Here is an 18,402-nt window from a genome sequence, read left to right as displayed (position 1 = left end):
CAGTACTACGTCGGGTGTGCTCTGCACAAGGGTCAGCTTAGAGTAGTTACATATCTCAGCCCCCAATCCTTTGATTGTGAGAAGGACCTAATTCAGGCTCGACAACCATGACAATAGTGTAGATATTAGACACTATCCTCAATTCTTTTTTTGTGTTCTATTTGATATCCGGCAGGTTTGGTTGTTAGTGTTAGAATATTGGCTCTTGATTATGCATACCAAGTAAAATACAAAGTAGTCCATTAGCTTTGTTAAATCAATTGATATGACCCACCACCTGAAGCTTTCTTGTTTCGTGAATACTATGTGCTGTAGGTGCAGTTGAATTTGGCTTTCAAACTTCGCACCATCTAGAGTTTGAAAAGGACGTGCATTGACTTAGTGAGCATTATTAACTTTTGGAAGCACTAACAAAACTTTGACAGTACGGGTATTAAGGGTTAACTATTGTGGTACGCTACTGAATGGGACTCGGCAGAATAAAGTTCCGGCTCCTCGATATATATTCAACTCTAAAATGAACCAAAGATCTACATTATCGTTTTTGTATCTCAACTGATTTATGGACACATTTCCTTTATGATTCTTATGCACTAGCCTTCCTTGTAATCGAATCTATGGCAGCGCCCTCTAGCAAGTCACAAGCTCTCTTGACGCCACCTTGAGCATTGAGCTCCTTTCCAATTTTGGCCGCATTTTCCGTGTAAGCTGGTTCGTCTAGTACCTTGTAAACTGCCTCACGGATTTGAGCAACCGAAGGGGTGTCAGTTTTGAGATCGATTCCTGCACCAACCCAAGACATCCGGGCGGCCGTGTCTTTCTTGTCTTCAGAGGTACCGGCGCATATGAGCGGAACGCCGTGTGAAAGAGCCTGAGTGACGCTTCCATAGCCGCCGTTCGTAATGAGGAGGCGACATCGCGGCAATAAAAGGTCATAGGGAACCCAATCCGCGATGCGGACATTGTCCTCGACCCTAATCTTTTCTCGAATCTCGTCCGCAAGTTTTGAAGGTACCACCAACAGGGTTTTCTTATTATTTTGCAATGCTTGAATCGCAGGAATGATGAGTGATGTCGGATTCATGGCGAATGTGCCCTGTGTGATTCCAATAACACAGGACGCATTGACGACGTCATCCCACCAGGTGGGCACACCAAGGTTTGTGCTTCCTAGTCGCGTAACAAGAGGGCCGACATACTGCGCCTGTGGAAGAATAGGTTCAAAGCCCTCTTGGAACTCCAGTGAGGGGCATGAGGCCTGGATGTGCAGGAACGGACTGTATGAATACGTATCCGTGACCTTGAGTGCAGGCAGACCGAGCTTTTCTCTTTCTGGGTTGATTGTTGGCAGCACCAACTGCGGTTGACTCAAGAGTAGCCCAAGTGCAGATTGTGCAGCATGATCGATAGGCTTGGGCCCGATGTCAGGGAGATACAGTGGAACAACCCCGAGAGTGGCGTAGCGAGGAATTTCTCCCAACTCATGAAGAGCAGCAACACCCTGTGGCAGAGCGTCGTTGACCACCAAATCGGGTTTGTATGTCTTCAGCACCCGACGGATATCGGTGACTTGCGCCGTGACCCGTCCGCCAAACATGACTCCGGCCGTCTCAGCCATGTCCTTCGGGTTCGCTCCATCAAGGTTAGAATCTACCTTAAGAACCTCCTCGGCCGCGACAAACTTGGCACCTGATGCCACGACTCGCGCCTCCTGAGCAGCGATAGTCGTCCAAACCACTTCATGTCCGCGATCTACCAGCTCTTTGGCGACAGCTTGCATAGGAAGAACATGGCCAGTGGCTGAAAAACAGTGAAGCAGAAACTTCAGAGGATTCCTCACTGTCGAGACAGTGTTGGATCCGTTTGGTGTTGACGGGTGCATTTTGTCGTTGAGTGGTGATTGTAGATGAGCTCGTGGTTTGATCCGCTGCGCTGAGCGAGATAAACCACCTGGCGTCTTGGCTGAGACACCGCTCTTGCATTTAGCAGATTTTAATGACTTATCGATGCACTTGGCATTCAACGCTTCTGATTCGTCGGTCGGGAATGATGTGTCAACATCATCGATTCAACTCGTCTAAAGGATAAGATCAACCGAAACCGGCATGCTACAGGGATCAATGCTGAATTGCTATCGGATTATGATCTTCTAGAAGCGCTAAATGAAATACGCCGAGCGGAGCCGTGATAAGTCACAAAACTCAATATATTACCCCGGACATCGGAAACCCACCTGCATGAGTCGGTGATACTCGCGAGTCATGAAGCGGTTATGGGGTTGTTGATAACGGAGAAGGGGACTGTTGGGGTAACCCGGCAGTCACAACTGAATGGATTTTACCCAATGAATAGGAAGACTAGGAGTTACGAGTAAAAGGCCAGCATCACCACCCTTCTAGAACCTTCAAGGCGCACTGCAAAGACGAACTCTGCCCATCAACACAGATCTGTCAAAATGCCCCGAGCAGTCGATAAGCTTCCCACTCCCGCGGAGGTCCGTCCGATGAAAGTCATTGGACTTGGTCCTAGTCGGTAGGTAAAATTGCAACATCGCAGTGCGAATGACGACACTTATGCTTATTTGTCTCTAGCACAGGAACTCTTGGATTATGGCAAGCATTGAAGACGCTGGGCTACAGCCCATTCCACATCTCAGAACTATTGCCTCATGGCTTCCAGCAAATGAGAGCACTCCAAGAGGCCATCATTGCCAATGAAGGTGACAAACCGTTCGGACGTACAGAATTCGATAAGCTCTTTGCAGGCTATGATGTATGCATTCTTTACATGCTCTAAAAACACATTCCATGCACATCAGAGAGTTTGAACTAATCAATAACAGTGCATAGTTGAAAGTCCGTGCTATCTTTGCCCTAGCATCATAAATACTTACCTAGAGGATCCGGATGTCAAATTTATCCTGACGGAGCGAACCCCAGAATCCTGGGCGAAATCCATTGCCGGATCTCTTGGGGCTTATCACGCCAAACTTGCAAAACCACCTTTGTCAATTGCAAGATACTTCGACAGCTTCATTTGGGAGCTCACAGCTCTCTTCAAGGCTATGACATACAGGTGGTCTGGCGGACTTGAGCCGAGCGACCCCGGGTTTAACAATGCACTTGCCAAAAGTTATGCTAAGTAGTTAGTCTTGGCCCTTCCTTTCTTGAATCAATGCGTTTGGGAACTTACATTTCAAAAGCATGGAAAGCGTCAAGACACTTGTCCCCCCCGAACGTCTGCTCGTTCTAAGCCTTGAAAAAGGATTCGGATGGGAGGAGATCTGTGCGTTCCTAGAGCGTGAAATCCCCAATGAACCCTATCCGCGTATCAACGCCATGGCCGACTTCCATGTTGCGGCAGAGATGGTGGTGTCTCCTGCGATCAAAAAGACAGTGCGTATTCTTACATCATCGGCGGTTGCGGCTGCCGGTATTGGCTTCTGGTATTGGCAAAGAAGAAGGTGAAATTTGCCAGGAGAGCAGCAGGTTTTGTTTAAGGAAAATGTATTGTTTTGAGAATGGTTTATATGATGATAAGCAATTGAAGCAAAAATAATAAGAAGCAACTGCGGAAGTGAAATCTACTAAGTGAATATTTTATACTCCCAGAAATTACAACGAATGTTTTGAACTGGTGATTAGGCCGGGTGTTGTGGGCTTGCTTTGGTTCTTGTCCTCGCAAACTGCAATTCTGTTCATCAATGGTGGTGTGTGTGTAGGTTTTGCGGCTTCTTCACGAAACAAACAACACATAATGTGTTCTCAAGTTATAACTTCAAAAAAAATCTACGTGTTTATTCACGGTCTTTTTCAATCTTAAAATAAGAACCTGTTTCATATTTTAATCTGCACTCGATGACTACCATTGTTCACGTGTACAATTTAAGACTTAAACTGTTTCTCAACTTTTATAATGATTGCTTATTAGCTCCCTCAGGATCATATGCCGAAACTTCCACCTCAACGCGCATACCTGGCTGGCCAAGCTTCGATACACCAATGCCGGTTAAGATTGGTGCATGATTAGGCACCCACCTCTTGATGTTTTCTACCATACGACCCATTCCCTCTGGAGTCCAAGCCTCGTCGAGTGCATACAGGCGGATGCGGTAGACTTGGGACCAGCCTTTGCCTCCAGCATCTTTCAAAGTTAAGTCGACATTTTCGAAAGCTTGATCGATCTCTTCAAGCAAATCGGTTGCGACCTCCCCGGTCTTTAGGTTCCAACCTCCTGTGTAAGTGGTTAGTATAACAGTTCCCGCAATGATGATCGGCAATTCCCCCCCCCCCCCCCCCACACACATGACGTTGGTATGTCGGATGCCTAATTGGCCTCACTCACCTTGACCGGAAATTTCAATATTGTCACCAACACGCACGGCCTGGTTGTAATGCATCTCCTGCAGTAGTGTGGCGCCATAGCCTTTATATGAAAAGTATTTCAGCCCAGACATTGCGATGGATTGGGCTTGGTGCTCAGACCCAAGTCGGCTAATTTAGAATTTAACTTGATCTTGCTTGAAAGGTTATGCGAGGCCGGGGGCTGGCCCAATCTCCTAACGGTTGAGCTGGCTAGTTTGTTGGATTGCTATGGCATTTGCATGCCTATATTGCCGGGGTTCAGACGGTATTTATTTCCAAGCAAAACAGCGCGGTCACTCACAAAACTACTCTCGCAAATACAAGTTCGCACAATCCATATTAGATGCGGCGAAATTGTAAGCCGGCTTAATAATCTTGTCAACATCCAGACTGCCAAAGATATAGGTTTCTCCGCAACCCCCTCACCATCGGCCCACCAAATAAGTCATCAAGCCCGGAGAACGCGCGTGTTGGATGCTGCAGAACGGTGGGTTCTCAAAGCCAAGAAAACTACATTGAGTATTGATGCGTCAGCAGGACCACCTGCACCATCCTGTCAAGTTCTTTACAACTATTGAGACCTAAGTAATTGAGCCAGTTCTGATTAGTTAACCTACCTGGAGTGGGGAGGCCAAGCGGCGAAGGAGGCGCCAAGGCAACTAGTTATAATGGCTGCCTGTTGGCATCGATTGTGTTTGTTTTCATGCCTACTAGAGGTTTGCCAACATTCCACAAGCAGAAGTCCCACGTCAATGATCCATCTCCGATTTAAATTCCCCTCAATCCTGCAGTGGGCTAGGGCATATGGCCTTCATTAAGTCAAAATTGTCTAATATTTCTGGCCACCAAATTATGACGGTTTGTTAGTCGCGGGCCAAGCACCAACACTTCATGCTCATCTCAATTAGTGAGTATTAATCTTATAAATCTCAACGTTATTGTAAATTCTATTGATGTTCCTTGGTGCCGTCCTGAAATGATGTCACACCGGGTCCAATACGGACTTTGTTGCGAGGTCCAACTATTCGGCAGGGTCAGCGCACCTCGAATCTTTTGTTCGAATCAAATGGGCAGACACTCATCTCTTGATCAAGAACCACATCGCTCCTAAGGCAAGTACTGGGACTGTCAAGAAGCTCAAAGCAGCTTTCAGGCCTCTTTCGACCTCTCTCTGTTGGAAATTCTTCATCCAGAGCTCAAATTCCTTGCCGTCGTTCAAATGTGGGAAAGGCTTGTCCGGCATCTCCTTTTCGAGAAACTTGCACAGGGGTTCCCACCCCGACCCAAGCTTGTACTCCAGAAGACGCTCTTTTGGCACCATCTTCCTTATCTTCGCAGAATGCTCCTGGCACGTGTTCTTGGCATTTCTCTGCCAACTTTCAAGGTCAGAGCAGCTGAACATCGCGTACTGAAGGTTTCGCACGGCCGTAACAGGTTTCACTTTTTGGAGGGGCTCGATCAAGTTAAGTACAGCCCACATCTTCCAAGTGAAGAATGACCGGATGACGCCTTCATCGTATGATTTGTACCATTTATCGATGTCTCGGTCGACGAGTACAACTTTTGCCTGGACAGAGACGTAAGCCAATTAGGACACAAAATTCAGCGAATTAATCATCTAAAACTGATAGAGGGATTGGAGTTTTACTCACTTCTGGATATGTCGCTATTAATTCCTCTACAAACCCTATTGCCGGGTTGTCAGAGACCACTGCCCACTCTCCAAGCAGTTCGTTGAACTCTTCTGGTCCAAACAGGTTGCCTTTTCCGTAATACTTGGCGTCAACGGCATCAAACCAGCGCAACTGGTCTTTGGGTCGCTCAATGTACACAAAACCGTGGTATGTCGGCATCCCGAGCTCTTCATACGCGGCTTTCATGGAGAAGCTACCAGTTCTGGGCATGCTGAAATGCAAAACTTGGACCTTAGGCTCTCGAGCCATAACGACCGACGACGGTATAAACAGAATAATTCCGATAATGTATACAGCCAAGCAGAATATGTAGAAGAGAATGGGGAGTAAATGGTTGAAAACAGGGGACTACTTCCATTTTATCACTGATATTCTGACATTTGTTTTCACCATAACACGCCTTGTAAGCTGACTGCAGAATTCAGGACTTCACAATAACCAGTCATATGGTTGTTCTAATACCGGAATAAGTTTACTCTACCAAGTAATTTTTGCCTCTGGGGCCTTTTGTATTTTCACGAGTGAGGCATCCAATCAAAACTGGTATGTCGTATTCTTCGTGGCGAATTGAATCGAGCTCTGAGGATAGAGGGTTTATTGGCATGCATGCAGCTGTTTATGCTCACTTAGTCATACACACATGTGTAATTTTCCCTTTTGATTGAATGGAAGGTAAAAAATAATGGGCAGAATGCTGTGAATTGGGTGCCCATATCTTTTATTGTAAATGTTTGATGGGCGCTTACATGAGCTGTTCAATTTCGCAACTACGCCACCATAGATTGCACCCACGTGTAAGCCACCAATGACCAACTTCACAAATTATAATATCTTTGGCTTGTTTCACAAAGGGGTAAAGTCTCTCAGGATTTGTTTTCTATTCAAAGTTACTTGATACTGTGCCTAAAATAAAATAGTCGTTATTTGAGGTTATAATATTGAAAGTTCTAGGATAACTCATCGCAAGGACCTTCATAGCCAAGATGCCTTTGTCAGGAACACAGGCCTTCCTTCACTATCTAGCACTGCATAACGGCCTTCTCATCAGACAGTATCTACATATCCACACCCAACGGAAGGGTTGCTTCACGGCCGGGATTTTAAGCATGCAGGCCATTGACTATTACCAACGGGGAATCTCTACTCACTTCTATGAGAAGTGCTCAAGAACATCTACAGAGAGTAAAGTCATATGTCTTAGGTCTATCATGTGAATGAAATCTCGATTTCATCAGCTTGTCGTCAACCTGGGCTTTTCACGGGGGCCATGACATCATGGCGAGCGGGCGAACCATTGGCATCTATTCTGCCCGGTGATAAATACCACAAGAACCTTGAGGAATGCCTAGACCATGAGTTCCGTGCCTTTTATATTATCTAAGTCCGATTCCCAGGCATTTCGGGCGTCTGTGCCTATGACACACCCTGTCTTGCCAGCTTGGCTGAGACATTAGGCTCTGCGGTCCAGACTGCTCTGAGACATGAGTCAATGGATCGTAAGTTGCATAGGGAAGGCCGACTATGATGGCATTAAGACGCCAAAAACATGCCCATGAATTCAAATGGTCCGACTATCTGTCACAGAAATGAACTACAAAATAAACCATTTCCCTGAGGTGGCCCAACGGCCATGATTAACGCTGAACGATGTGCTGGCAACCTAATATTAACAAACGCTTTGTCATATTAGACCAAATCTTTGCCTTGTTCTACCCGAGAAGGTTTAAGGTTGATATCACCATGGCAAGCAAGTATCAAAACTTTCCATCCGACGGTTGCGACCTTTGAAGGTAGCCGTATAGCTCGGGCTTTTGAGCGAAAAGAACATTATTGAAACCTACAGACGAGACGCCCTCTGCTTTGACATTGATATTCTCAAATATAGATAACATCTCAAGCTCGGCGGTTAAATATTCGTATTGAAATATGTGCTGCTGCTTCGCAACTACAGCATACGGGAGGAATCTTTGCCTGTCCATGGTACGGGAACGTATACACTGTCATCTGAAGCGGTGAAAGCGGGGCAGATCGTGTGCGTTCCCTCCAAGGGAGTTATTTTCTGCCTCCTTTGATGCAATGCACGTGGACGTTCCAGGGGTGTCTTGACTAGGTCACCGAGGACCCGGGGAATAGGAGAGTGGCTTTTCTTTTCCTTCGTTGACAGTTGAATCCCTCGTTAAGGTCCTGGACAACCTTCGCGAATGAAACCTCGCTAGCATGCCCTTCCTCATGGAGCCCCTGCGATTTCAGCACCTACGTGCGGCAGGGGTGCGACTAGAACTGCGTTACGAGGCACAATAGAGGCACTGAAATTTAATCCTGGGTGCTTCCTAACACATTGAAATACCTGAGTTTGATGGTTGCATCGGACGAAGTGACCTGCCTAGCTACGCAGATCAACATTCGTATTAATAGTACACGTAGCGTGATACTCCTGGTCGGTGACGGCTAGACTCCTGAAGGCGGGATGCGCAAGGTGTAGCGCTGGGGTGAGGCGCAGGGTGGCGGCTTTCCGTCCCGTACTATCTTTGTCCAGTTCCGCGTGCTAGTGTAGCCGGTTTCCGTTGCGCTCCCCAGACTCTGGTACAGCATGCTATGTAGGTACGGCGATCTCCATATGTATTATTTCTATAGTCTCTATCTAGGGAAGATCGCAAATTGAGGGTTTCATGTGACGTTTCCTAAAGCGCGGACTAAGTATCTCGCTGCTATGGAGATGGTTACGAGACACCTTCCAAGGAAATAAGCTGACCATGACAGCATCGTATTTTGTGAGAAACTGGGAGGGGAAACTGTCCCCCCACAAGTTCTGATTGTCAAGACACCAGTAGATAGCGATCAGTGGATCGCTGTTAGATTACACGTGGGTGGGGATGGCTCCCGGTGATCTGGGTGTCATGGAGAAACAAGATAGATCGAATATGAGAATAAAAATCTGCTGCGATTAGTAGGGAAAAATCTACTTACCTGGTTCACCGGACAAAGGACTGGTTGGGCCCGGCTTGCTCACTCCCATCGGCCCGCCATCTTCGGAATTCGGGTACTGGAAATGCAGGGACTTGATCTGAGCCCTTCCGAACCAGAAGCGAACATCCTGTGGAGATCGTGCCCTTGACCGGTGGCACATGCATCATTGCGGAGGCAACCAACCACTGTTTCAGGAATTGTATTTGGCAGTGGTGGCTGAGGCAAGACAGCAGAGAGCCAAGTCTTCTGTCGCTGAGGGGCGCAGGATCCGAGAGTCATCGACAGCAGGTAGCCAAGAGAATCGGGGTGTCTTTATACGAGTGCAAAGAAGAATATCATATAAGGTATTGTCTTGAAATAATTCTGCAACGGATGAGACTGCTCTCGAAGTTTTCATGTACTGCGTGTACCAGATGTTACATTTCATCGGCGGTAGAAAAGGAGAGGCGTATACGGAAGGCCAAGGTTTGGTGTGTGAATTGATGCTGATGTAATTATTCTGCCACCAGAAAGAACCGGTTCCGCGGAAACAGTCATAGATTGATAGAAGCCATAACAATGCATACCACATCGGCAATAACAAGGCAGAGGAACCAAGAGATGAGAGTCGCAAATCCTTGCACGCAACTATGGTTAGGTTGCTACAGTGCTGGCCCAAGACATGTATGTGTCAACGTGGACTAGGTTACCAGCCAGCTTACCCCCACCCGCGCGCTCTCTGAAGATTACAGCTCACAGCCACCCCAAGTATTCCCGCGCTGAAACCATGGCTAGCTATACACCTTGGTCTCTAACAAACCTGGTCTAATCTAGGTATTCCATTCTCACAACCCAGTTTAAAGAGTGTGGGCCATTTATCACCCGCTTGGTCACTGCTTTCCCTTATGGAAAGCCATGATGATGTCTACGACAAAAACAGTATTGATCACGCCTCAATTTCGGCCCCGATGGAATCGATGATTGAGGCCTCGACACACCAAAAAGCCAGCGTAGTTTATTGTGGCGTTGAGACATGCGATAACCGAGAGTGATGGTCCGTTAGGCTGTGGCGTTCGCAGCATGAAAACAGATAACTCTTGTGAGACATGACTGATATGATATGTGGTTTGGCGGCCAACCAGTGAGATTGATCAGCATGCTTGGACTTAATGCGGACCATCTTGGACAAGGACGACGCCCAAAGTCGTGCATATACCAAACCGCTGAATGTGACAATTGCAATCTTGCTTTGACAAAATCAAGCGCCTGTTGTAACATATACATAGAATTTGCAGTTCACTCAACCATGCATAGGGCCATGTGCCTCACATGGTATTTTTCCTTCCCCAACTCGTTGCCGAAGGAAATAGCCGTCCGGCCCTGATAATCTGGCGCCAAAATCAGTGGTCTAAGACCTTTGCATTTGCGAGTCATCAAAATCAACCACGGGAGGCTTGCTTGACAAAGGGTACGTGCACGCTTAGTGTGTTCGAGACCACTAGCAACCAAGTTCAGTGTCGCAAACGGCCCGCTTCTTCTTCTTGCCACAATCTGATGCGTCGGTTACTCCGTCTTCCTACCCGCTGCCTCCAGCTGTGGTGGAACGTTGGAATTCGATCCGCATCATTCATCTCCATATACAGAGTGTCCACATCTTAAGCTGCAACGTGCCGCGAGCAATAGCAACCATCATAGGTACACCTTGCCAGGCAACGCACTGTAAAGGTACAATACTCCCCAGGGCGAAGAAAGTGAGACTGGGTGTATCGAATTCTCGAAGGGCCGTATCAAGATCGTTCCCGCCAGGTCATAGTATCTCACTATAGATGTCTTTTCAAAGCTTTATTGTTTTCTTTGCCATGGAAACGAAGACTTGGGGTTATCTGCAACCGGAAGTTTGGACGGGAAAGGCTTGGCCAGAGGAAACGATTGTGTTGGCTTTGCGGAGACAGCCATAGACTCGTCTAGGCTGTCACTTGTATCTATGAAGACATGTCAATGCCGATTGCACTGTCGTCTTTTATGCTCAGCGTGACCTGTATTAAATATCTGTCTTGTTAAACACCCGCACAAGGACATATTTTGAGTTTTCCCTCCTTTTCTCCTTTTATCGTTCTGCATTCTGTGTGTGCATCTTTCACCACACTTTGCTTCGACCACCAATGACAGAGAATGCCGAAAATGAAGGGGTTGTGGAAGCTCCTCTTGCCTCTACTAGCGCTTGGAGGCAATGGCTTCGCACAATCGTGTCTTGATGCACTCAACAGCGATCAGACTGATGCATGTGTATGCTACTCTCTGGAATATGTCGTGAGTTTTGTCGCCTACATCGCAGTTTCGACTTCATACACTTCCAACTGCGTGGCTTTGCCCACGATATCATCCAGCACATCTACAGCGCCCAGAATTATTGAACTTTATTCTACGAATACAACTGGAAACTGTTCAGGGTACGTAACAACAAGCAATGGCGTTTACACAGGAGCAGGTATTCTCGCAGGTCCGACGACAGTGGCAACCATACTGCCCGTTGGAACCGAGCCGGGCACTTTGGTAGTGCAGGTTCCTCCGTCGTATTACACGATTTCACGGACCGGGACTGCCTCAGTCAGCCCCATACCGACACCGAGCTATGTCAACATCACGAGCATAATCACTAGCAATCCTATCGCAGCTCCCCGGACACTCATGGTTGTACATCCTACCCCTGGCGTCTTCCAATCGCGTGGCACCATAATTGTCGCCGTTCCAGATCCGAGGCTATACAACACCTCCACGGTTGCTTACAGCGGAACTGAGGTGCTGCCAGCAGGACGAACAACCATATCAACCATCTCCAACAGCGGAGTAGTTCCCGGTACATTCGTTGTCGCTGTTCTGGCATCGCCAACTTCTAATCCGTCATACGATGTCTCCACTGTTCCGTACACCGGAACGGTCGAGTTATCAGTCCCGACTGTTATCACGGTGATCCAACCTACTGGGACCGAGCCAGGCACTGTTGTAATCGGTGTTCCTCCATCGGGCGTTCCTCCTCCTCAGGTGACGTCGATCATACCATATCAGGGTACAGACTTCATCACGGGACCGACAACGGTTTTAAACAGACCTTTCGATGGTACCGTCCCGGGCACTGTTATTATTGCTTTGCCCACAGCTTCATTCGCAACTGAAACGGTACCCTTCACCGGAACTCAGCCCTTGACTGCCCCGACCATCATATCGATTGCCCCTCCCAGCGGCTCATCTCTTGGGACGGTCATTGTCGGTATCCCAACGGCAGTATTCGTTGCCTCCTATGTGTCGTACACCGGCAGTGTTCCAATCGCGAGCTCGACTACTATCTCAGTGATTGAGCCAAGTGGTACAGCTGCGGGCACAGTATTCATTGCACAGCCTCAGCTAATCAATACGAATACTCAACTAGCCCCAGCACCGTTTGTTACATCAATTGTTCCCTACACGGGATTTGATGTTATCGTCACGCCTTCGACACTCACAATTGTTCCTCCCAGCGGCACGCAACCGGGTACAGTTATTATTGGCCTGCCGCCCATGGCATCGTCTGCTGGTATCGGATCAGACTCATTCATCACCTCGGCGGTCCCGGCCTCTGCCATCACTCCAGCAGCTCCTCCTGGTGGTACCAACTCACTGATTCCGTCAGAGTCGGCAGCTGGTCGTTCTTATGTGATATCCGACGTGGTGTTCCTCGGAACTCCGGGCATCACAGCTCCCACAACTCTTTCAGTGGTCCAACCAAGTGGCACAATCCCCGGAACTCTAATCATCGCTCGCCCTGCGATATTTGTGACTTCAACCGTTCCATGGACTGGAACAGATAGTCTTCCGACACCGACTACAGTGGCTATCATTCCTCCCACTGGCACGATCCCCGGAACTATCTTCGTAGCAGACCCTACTGCTTTTATCACTACAACTGTTGAATACACAGAAACGGGCCCCTTGACAGTGTCAACTACAGTGACAGTCATCCCGCCGGCAGGGGATAGACCTGGAACTATAGTTGTTGCAGGTCAATCATTTATCACCTCTTTCTTCCGTCTTACTGGGTCTCTCACAACCGGAGGGCCTACAACATTAACCTTAGTTCCGCCGCAAGGCACTGCACCAGGAACAGTCATCATCGGGGTTCTTGACGATTACGTCACTTCAACCATTCAGTACACCGGAACGCAGATTTTGACAGCCCCAACGACGGTAGCAACCATTGCTCCATCTGGCACGGCGCCCGGTACTGTTATTGTTGCTCTTCCGGCAAGCCTGTCCCCGACAACAACCATTGCCACAACGAATGTTATTGTGCGACCGGATCAATATGTTACATCAGAAGTGATTCTTACAGGGCCGGCCGACCCTCGAATCACTACTCCAAGCATCATCTCAACGATCCCTCCAAGCGGGAGTGCTCCCGGCATCGTAATTGTTGCCGTCCCGGCCAGGTACGTAACATCGGAGGTCTTTCTCACGGGATCTGCGGACCCTCAAATCACGGCGCCGAGCACGATTTCCATTGTGGCGCCGAGCGGCACGGCACCCGGGACGATAATCGTTGCTCAACCCCCAAACTTCCAGACTTTGGACGTTTTTCTCCCTGATGTTACTGCCGCCACTACAGTCTCAACTATTCAGCCTGTCGGTACCGTTGCTGGAACTTTCGTCGTTGCTCGTCCTGCTTCCTTTGTCACCTCCAATGTCATTCTTCCCGGGGCTACAGGCCCGACCGCCATTTCGACGATTGCGCCGAGCGGCACTGTGCCTGGGACGATTATTGTGGCCCAGCCGGCTTTTTTCATTACATCCACAGTTATTCTTATTGGATCTGCGGCTGCCACAGCTACAGGCCCCATGATACTTACTTCAGTGGCACCAAGCGGCACTGTGCCCGGTATCATCGTTGTTGGATACCCCCCTACGTTCGTCACTTCCGAAGTTCAGTACACTGGTCCCACAGAAGGGGTGACTGGTCCATTCCCAATTTCGACCATTGCGCCCTCTGGAACCGTCCCCGGAACAATTATCATTGCACGGCCTGCCTCTTTCGTGACATCAACAATACCGTACGTTGGAACTGGTCAGCTTACGGTCCCGACGATCGTTTCGACAATTCTGCCATCGGGAACAGACCCAGGAACGGTGATTGTGGCTCAACCAACACTGGCTGCCTCCTTTATCACCTCCCGCGTCATATATACCGGTACGGAGCAACTGACGGCACCTACGCCGGTTTCAACCATTCCGCCTTCGGGAACCAACCCAGGTACTATTATCATCGCTCAGCCTGGGTCTTACGTGACTTCTCAGGTCCCGTACACAGGGACTGACGTGATTACTGCTCCGGTGCCCGTGTCGACAATCTTGCCGTCTGGCAGCGTACCAGGCACAATCATAATTGCTCAGCCAGCGACTTTTGTGACCTCAACTGTGCTGTATACAGGGACAGAGCCGATAACTGCACCAATCCCCATCTCAACGATCATGCCTAGTAATGGTGCTCCTGGTACAATCATTGTCGCACAGAGAGGCCTCTATGTCACATCTGTAGTACGCTACACAGGGACAACGCCTGTTACGACTCCTTTCCCAATCTCGACCATTTTACCATCTGGCACCGTACCAGGCACAATCATCGTAGCACAGCCAGCGACTTTTGTAACGTCGACTGTGCCATACACAGGGACAGACCGAATAACTGCACCAATTACACTTTCGACAATCTTCCCTAACAATGGATTTCTCGGTATAATTATCGTTGCAGAACTAGATATCTATGTCACGTTCACAGTGCCCTACACTGGGACCGGATCGATTACTGGGCCGACGCCGATTTCGACTATTCCGCCGTCTGGGACAGCGCCAGGAATTATTTTCATTGCAACGCCAACAGGATCATTAGCAGCAGGTCAGTTTGTCACAACCACAGTTCCATATACGGGTATAGACCAGATCACTGGCCCAACAGCAATTTCAACTATTCCGCCTTCTGGCAGCGTACCTGGAACAGTAATTATTGCGACGCCAGCAGCGCAGTATGTTGCTACCACCGTACTTTACACTGGAACAGATTCTATCACAGGGCCAACGCCGATTTCAACCATTCCACCCTCTGGCAGCGTACCGGGAACTATTATTATCGCAACTCCAGCAGCAACAGCAAGTCAGTTTGTCACAACCACAGTGCCTTACTCTGGCACAAACCAGATCGCTGGCCCAACAGCAATTACAACTATTCCGCCATCTGGTACCGCACCTGGAACTATTGTCGTAGCAACTCCAGCTGCTCAGTACGTTGCAACTACGGTACTATATACCGGGACAAATTCGATTACCGGTCCGACACCTATTTCGACTATCCCCCCATCTGGTACCGTGCCAGGTACGATCGTAATAGCAACCCCAGCGGCGCCGTATGTTGCAACCACAGTACTTTACACTGGTACAGACTCAATTACTGGGCCTACCCCAATTTCAACTATTCCGCCAACAGGCACACTGCCTGGAACAATCATTATTGCATCGCCAGCATCATCAGCGGCAGCAGGTCAGTTTGTGACAACCACAGTGCCTTACTCTGGCACAAACCAGATCACTGGCCCAACACCAGTTTCAACTATTCCACCATCTGGTAATGCGCCAGGAACTATTGTGGTTGCAACTCCAGCAGGCCAGTTTGTTGTGACAACAGTTCAGTATACTGGTTCAGCACCAATTACAGGACCGACAATAATTTCCACTATTGCGCCGTCAGGCACACAGCCAGGAACTATCGTTATAGCGACTCCATCAGCTGCAGCAGGCCAGTTTGTTACGACGACAGTTCTATACAGTGGCATAGACCAGATTACTGGCCCTACAGCAATTACAACCATTCCACCATCTGGGAACGCACCAGGGACGATTATAATTGCGACTCCAGCAGGTCAATTCGTCGTTACTACAATTCAGTATACTGGTACAGCACCAATTACAGGACCGACAATAATTTCCACTATTCCGCCTTCCGGCACTGAACCAGGAATTATTGTCATTGCAACCCCAACAACCGCTGCTACACCTACAGGTGGAAGTCAGTTTGTCACAACTACGGTCGCCTACTCCGGTATAAACCCGATTACAGGACCAACGGCAATCACAACAATCTTCCCAACTGGGACTGAACCTGGCACAATTGTCATTGCAACCCCAACAGTTGCTGCAACACCAACAGGTACTACAACACTTGGAAGTCAGTTTGTCACAACTACGGTCGCCTACTCCGGTATAAACCCGATTACAGGACCAACAGCAATCACTACAATCTTCCCAACTGGTACAGAACCTGGAACTATCGTAATTGCCACACCAACAGCCGCTGGCACACCAACAGCTGGAAGTCAGTTTGTCACAACTACAGTCGCCTACTCTGGCATAGACCCGATTACAGGCCCGACAGCAATCACTACAATCTTCCCAACTGGTACAGAACCTGGAACTATCGTGATTGCCACACCAACAGCCACTGGCACACCTACAGGTGCTACAACACCAACAGCTGGAAGTCAGTTTGTCACAACTACAGTCGCCTACTCAGGTGTAGACCCGATTATAGGACCAACGGCAATCACTACAATCTTCCCAACTGGTACAGAACCTGGAACTATCGTAATTGCCACACCAACAGCCGCTAGCACACCAACAGCCGCTGGCACACCAACAGTTGCTGCAACACCTACAAGTGGAAGTCAGTTTGTCACAACTACAGTCGCCTACTCAGGTGTAGACCCGATTACAGGACCAACGGCAATCACTACAATCTTCCCAACAGGCACGGAACCTGGCACAATTGTCATTGCAACCCCAACAGCTGCTACTACACCAACAGCTGGAAGTCAGTTTGTCACAACTACAGTCGCCTACTCAGGTGTAGACCCGATTACAGGCCCGACAGCAATTACTACAATCTTCCCAACTGGTACAGAACCTGGAACTATCGTGATTGCCACACCAACAGCCACTGGCACACCTACAGGTGCTACAACACCAACAGCTGGAAGTCAGTTTGTCACAACTACAGTCGCCTACTCAGGTGTAGACCCGATTATAGGACCAACGGCAATCACTACAATCTTCCCAACTGGTACAGAACCTGGAACTATCGTTATCGCTACACCAACAGCCACTGGCACACCTACAGGTGCTACAACACCAACAGCTGGAAGTCAGTTTGTTACAACTACGGTCGCCTACTCCGGTATAAACCCGATTACAGGACCAACGGCAATCACTACAATCTTCCCAACTGGTACAGAACCTGGAACTATCGTGATTGCCACACCAACAGCCACTGGCACACCTACAGGTGCTACAACACCAACAGCTGGAAGTCAGTTTGTCACAACTACGGTCGCCTACTCAGGTGTAGACCCGATTACAGGACCAACGGCAATCACTACAATCTTCCCAACAGGCACGGAACCTGGCACAATTGTCATTGCAACCCCAGCTGCACTGTTTGTGACAACTACAGTGCCATATACTGGTATAGACCAGATTACCGGCCCTACAGCAATAACCACTATTCCACCATCTGGTAGCTCGCCTGGAACAGTTGTTATTGCTACCCCAGCAGCACAGTTCGTTGTTACTACAATTCAGTACAGTGGCACGGCCATAATCACAGGGCCAACACCAATTTCCACTATTCCGCCGTCTGGCACACAACCAGGAACTATTATTATTGCGACTCCAGCTGCACAATTTGTGACCACTACAGTGCCATATACTGGTATAGACACAATCACAGGTCCAACGGCAATTACTACCATCTTCCCAACTGGCACAGAACCCGGAACTGTTGTTATTGCAACTCCAGCAGGACTATTTGTTGTTACCACAATCCAGTACAGTGGCACGGCCATAATCACAGGGCCAACACCAATTTCCACTATTCCGCCGTCTGGCACACAACCAGGAACTATTATTATTGCGACTCCAGCTGCACAATTTGTGACCACTACAGTGCCATATACTGGTATAGACACAATCACAGGTCCAACGGCAATTACTACCATCTTCCCAACTGGCACAGAACCTGGCACAGTTGTCATTGCAACACCAACATCCGCTGCAGTACCAACAACGGCAGCCACACCTACAGGTGCTACAACATCAACAGCTGGAAGTCAGTTTGTCACAACTACGGTCGCCTACTCCGGTATAGACCTGATTACAGGACCAACAGTAATTACTACAATCTTCCCAACTGGTACCGAGCCTGGAACTATTATCGTTGCAACCCCAACTGGCTCAGGCCAGTTTGTCACGACTACAGTTGCCTACTCTGGTATAGATTCAATTACAGGCCCAACAGCAATCACTACAATCTTCCCAACCGGTAC

At 48.6% G+C, this 18,402-nt stretch overlaps 4 protein-coding genes across 4 annotated transcripts; 1 reads left to right on the top strand and 3 right to left on the bottom strand.

Annotated features, from left to right (window-relative positions):
- Nucleotides 1-586: 586 nt before the first annotated feature.
- EsH8_III_001269 (glycosyltransferase) lies at nt 587-1,882 on the bottom strand (the record flags this gene model as incomplete). Its single annotated transcript, XM_083262994.1, has 1 exon — nt 587-1,882. The coding sequence occupies one exon, from the start codon at nt 1,880-1,882 to the stop codon at nt 587-589; it is 1,296 nt and encodes a 431-aa protein (XP_083123481.1).
- A 2,028-nt stretch (nt 1,883-3,910) lies between these two features.
- EsH8_III_001268 (RidA family protein) lies at nt 3,911-4,456 on the bottom strand (the record flags this gene model as incomplete). The annotated part of the gene is made up of 2 exons (XM_083262993.1): nt 3,911-4,233; nt 4,345-4,456. 2 exons carry the CDS (start codon nt 4,454-4,456, stop codon nt 3,911-3,913), a joined length of 435 nt encoding a protein of 144 aa, XP_083123480.1.
- A 986-nt stretch (nt 4,457-5,442) lies between these two features.
- EsH8_III_001267 (sulfotransferase family protein) lies at nt 5,443-6,268 on the bottom strand (the record flags this gene model as incomplete). The annotated part of the gene is made up of 2 exons (XM_083262992.1): nt 5,443-5,931; nt 6,017-6,268. 2 exons carry the CDS (start codon nt 6,266-6,268, stop codon nt 5,443-5,445), a joined length of 741 nt encoding a protein of 246 aa, XP_083123479.1.
- A 5,424-nt stretch (nt 6,269-11,692) lies between these two features.
- On the top strand, nt 11,693-17,598 carry EsH8_III_001266 (uncharacterized protein; the record flags this gene model as incomplete). Its single annotated transcript, XM_083262991.1, has 9 exons — nt 11,693-14,085; nt 14,811-14,927; nt 15,102-15,182; nt 15,243-15,401; nt 15,468-15,566; nt 16,437-16,562; nt 16,797-16,892; nt 16,944-17,057; nt 17,109-17,598. The coding sequence occupies 9 exons, from the start codon at nt 11,693-11,695 to the stop codon at nt 17,596-17,598; spliced, it is 3,675 nt and encodes a 1,224-aa protein (XP_083123478.1).
- Nucleotides 17,599-18,402: the final 804 nt, after the last annotated feature.

Source organism: Colletotrichum jinshuiense, chromosome 3 (genome assembly GCF_051148585.1).
Source record: "Colletotrichum jinshuiense chromosome 3, complete sequence".
Taxonomy (NCBI): Eukaryota; Fungi; Ascomycota; class Sordariomycetes; order Glomerellales; family Glomerellaceae; genus Colletotrichum; species Colletotrichum jinshuiense.
The sequence above is the reverse complement of the archived record's forward strand: the minus strand, read 5'-3'. Positions and strand labels throughout refer to the sequence as shown.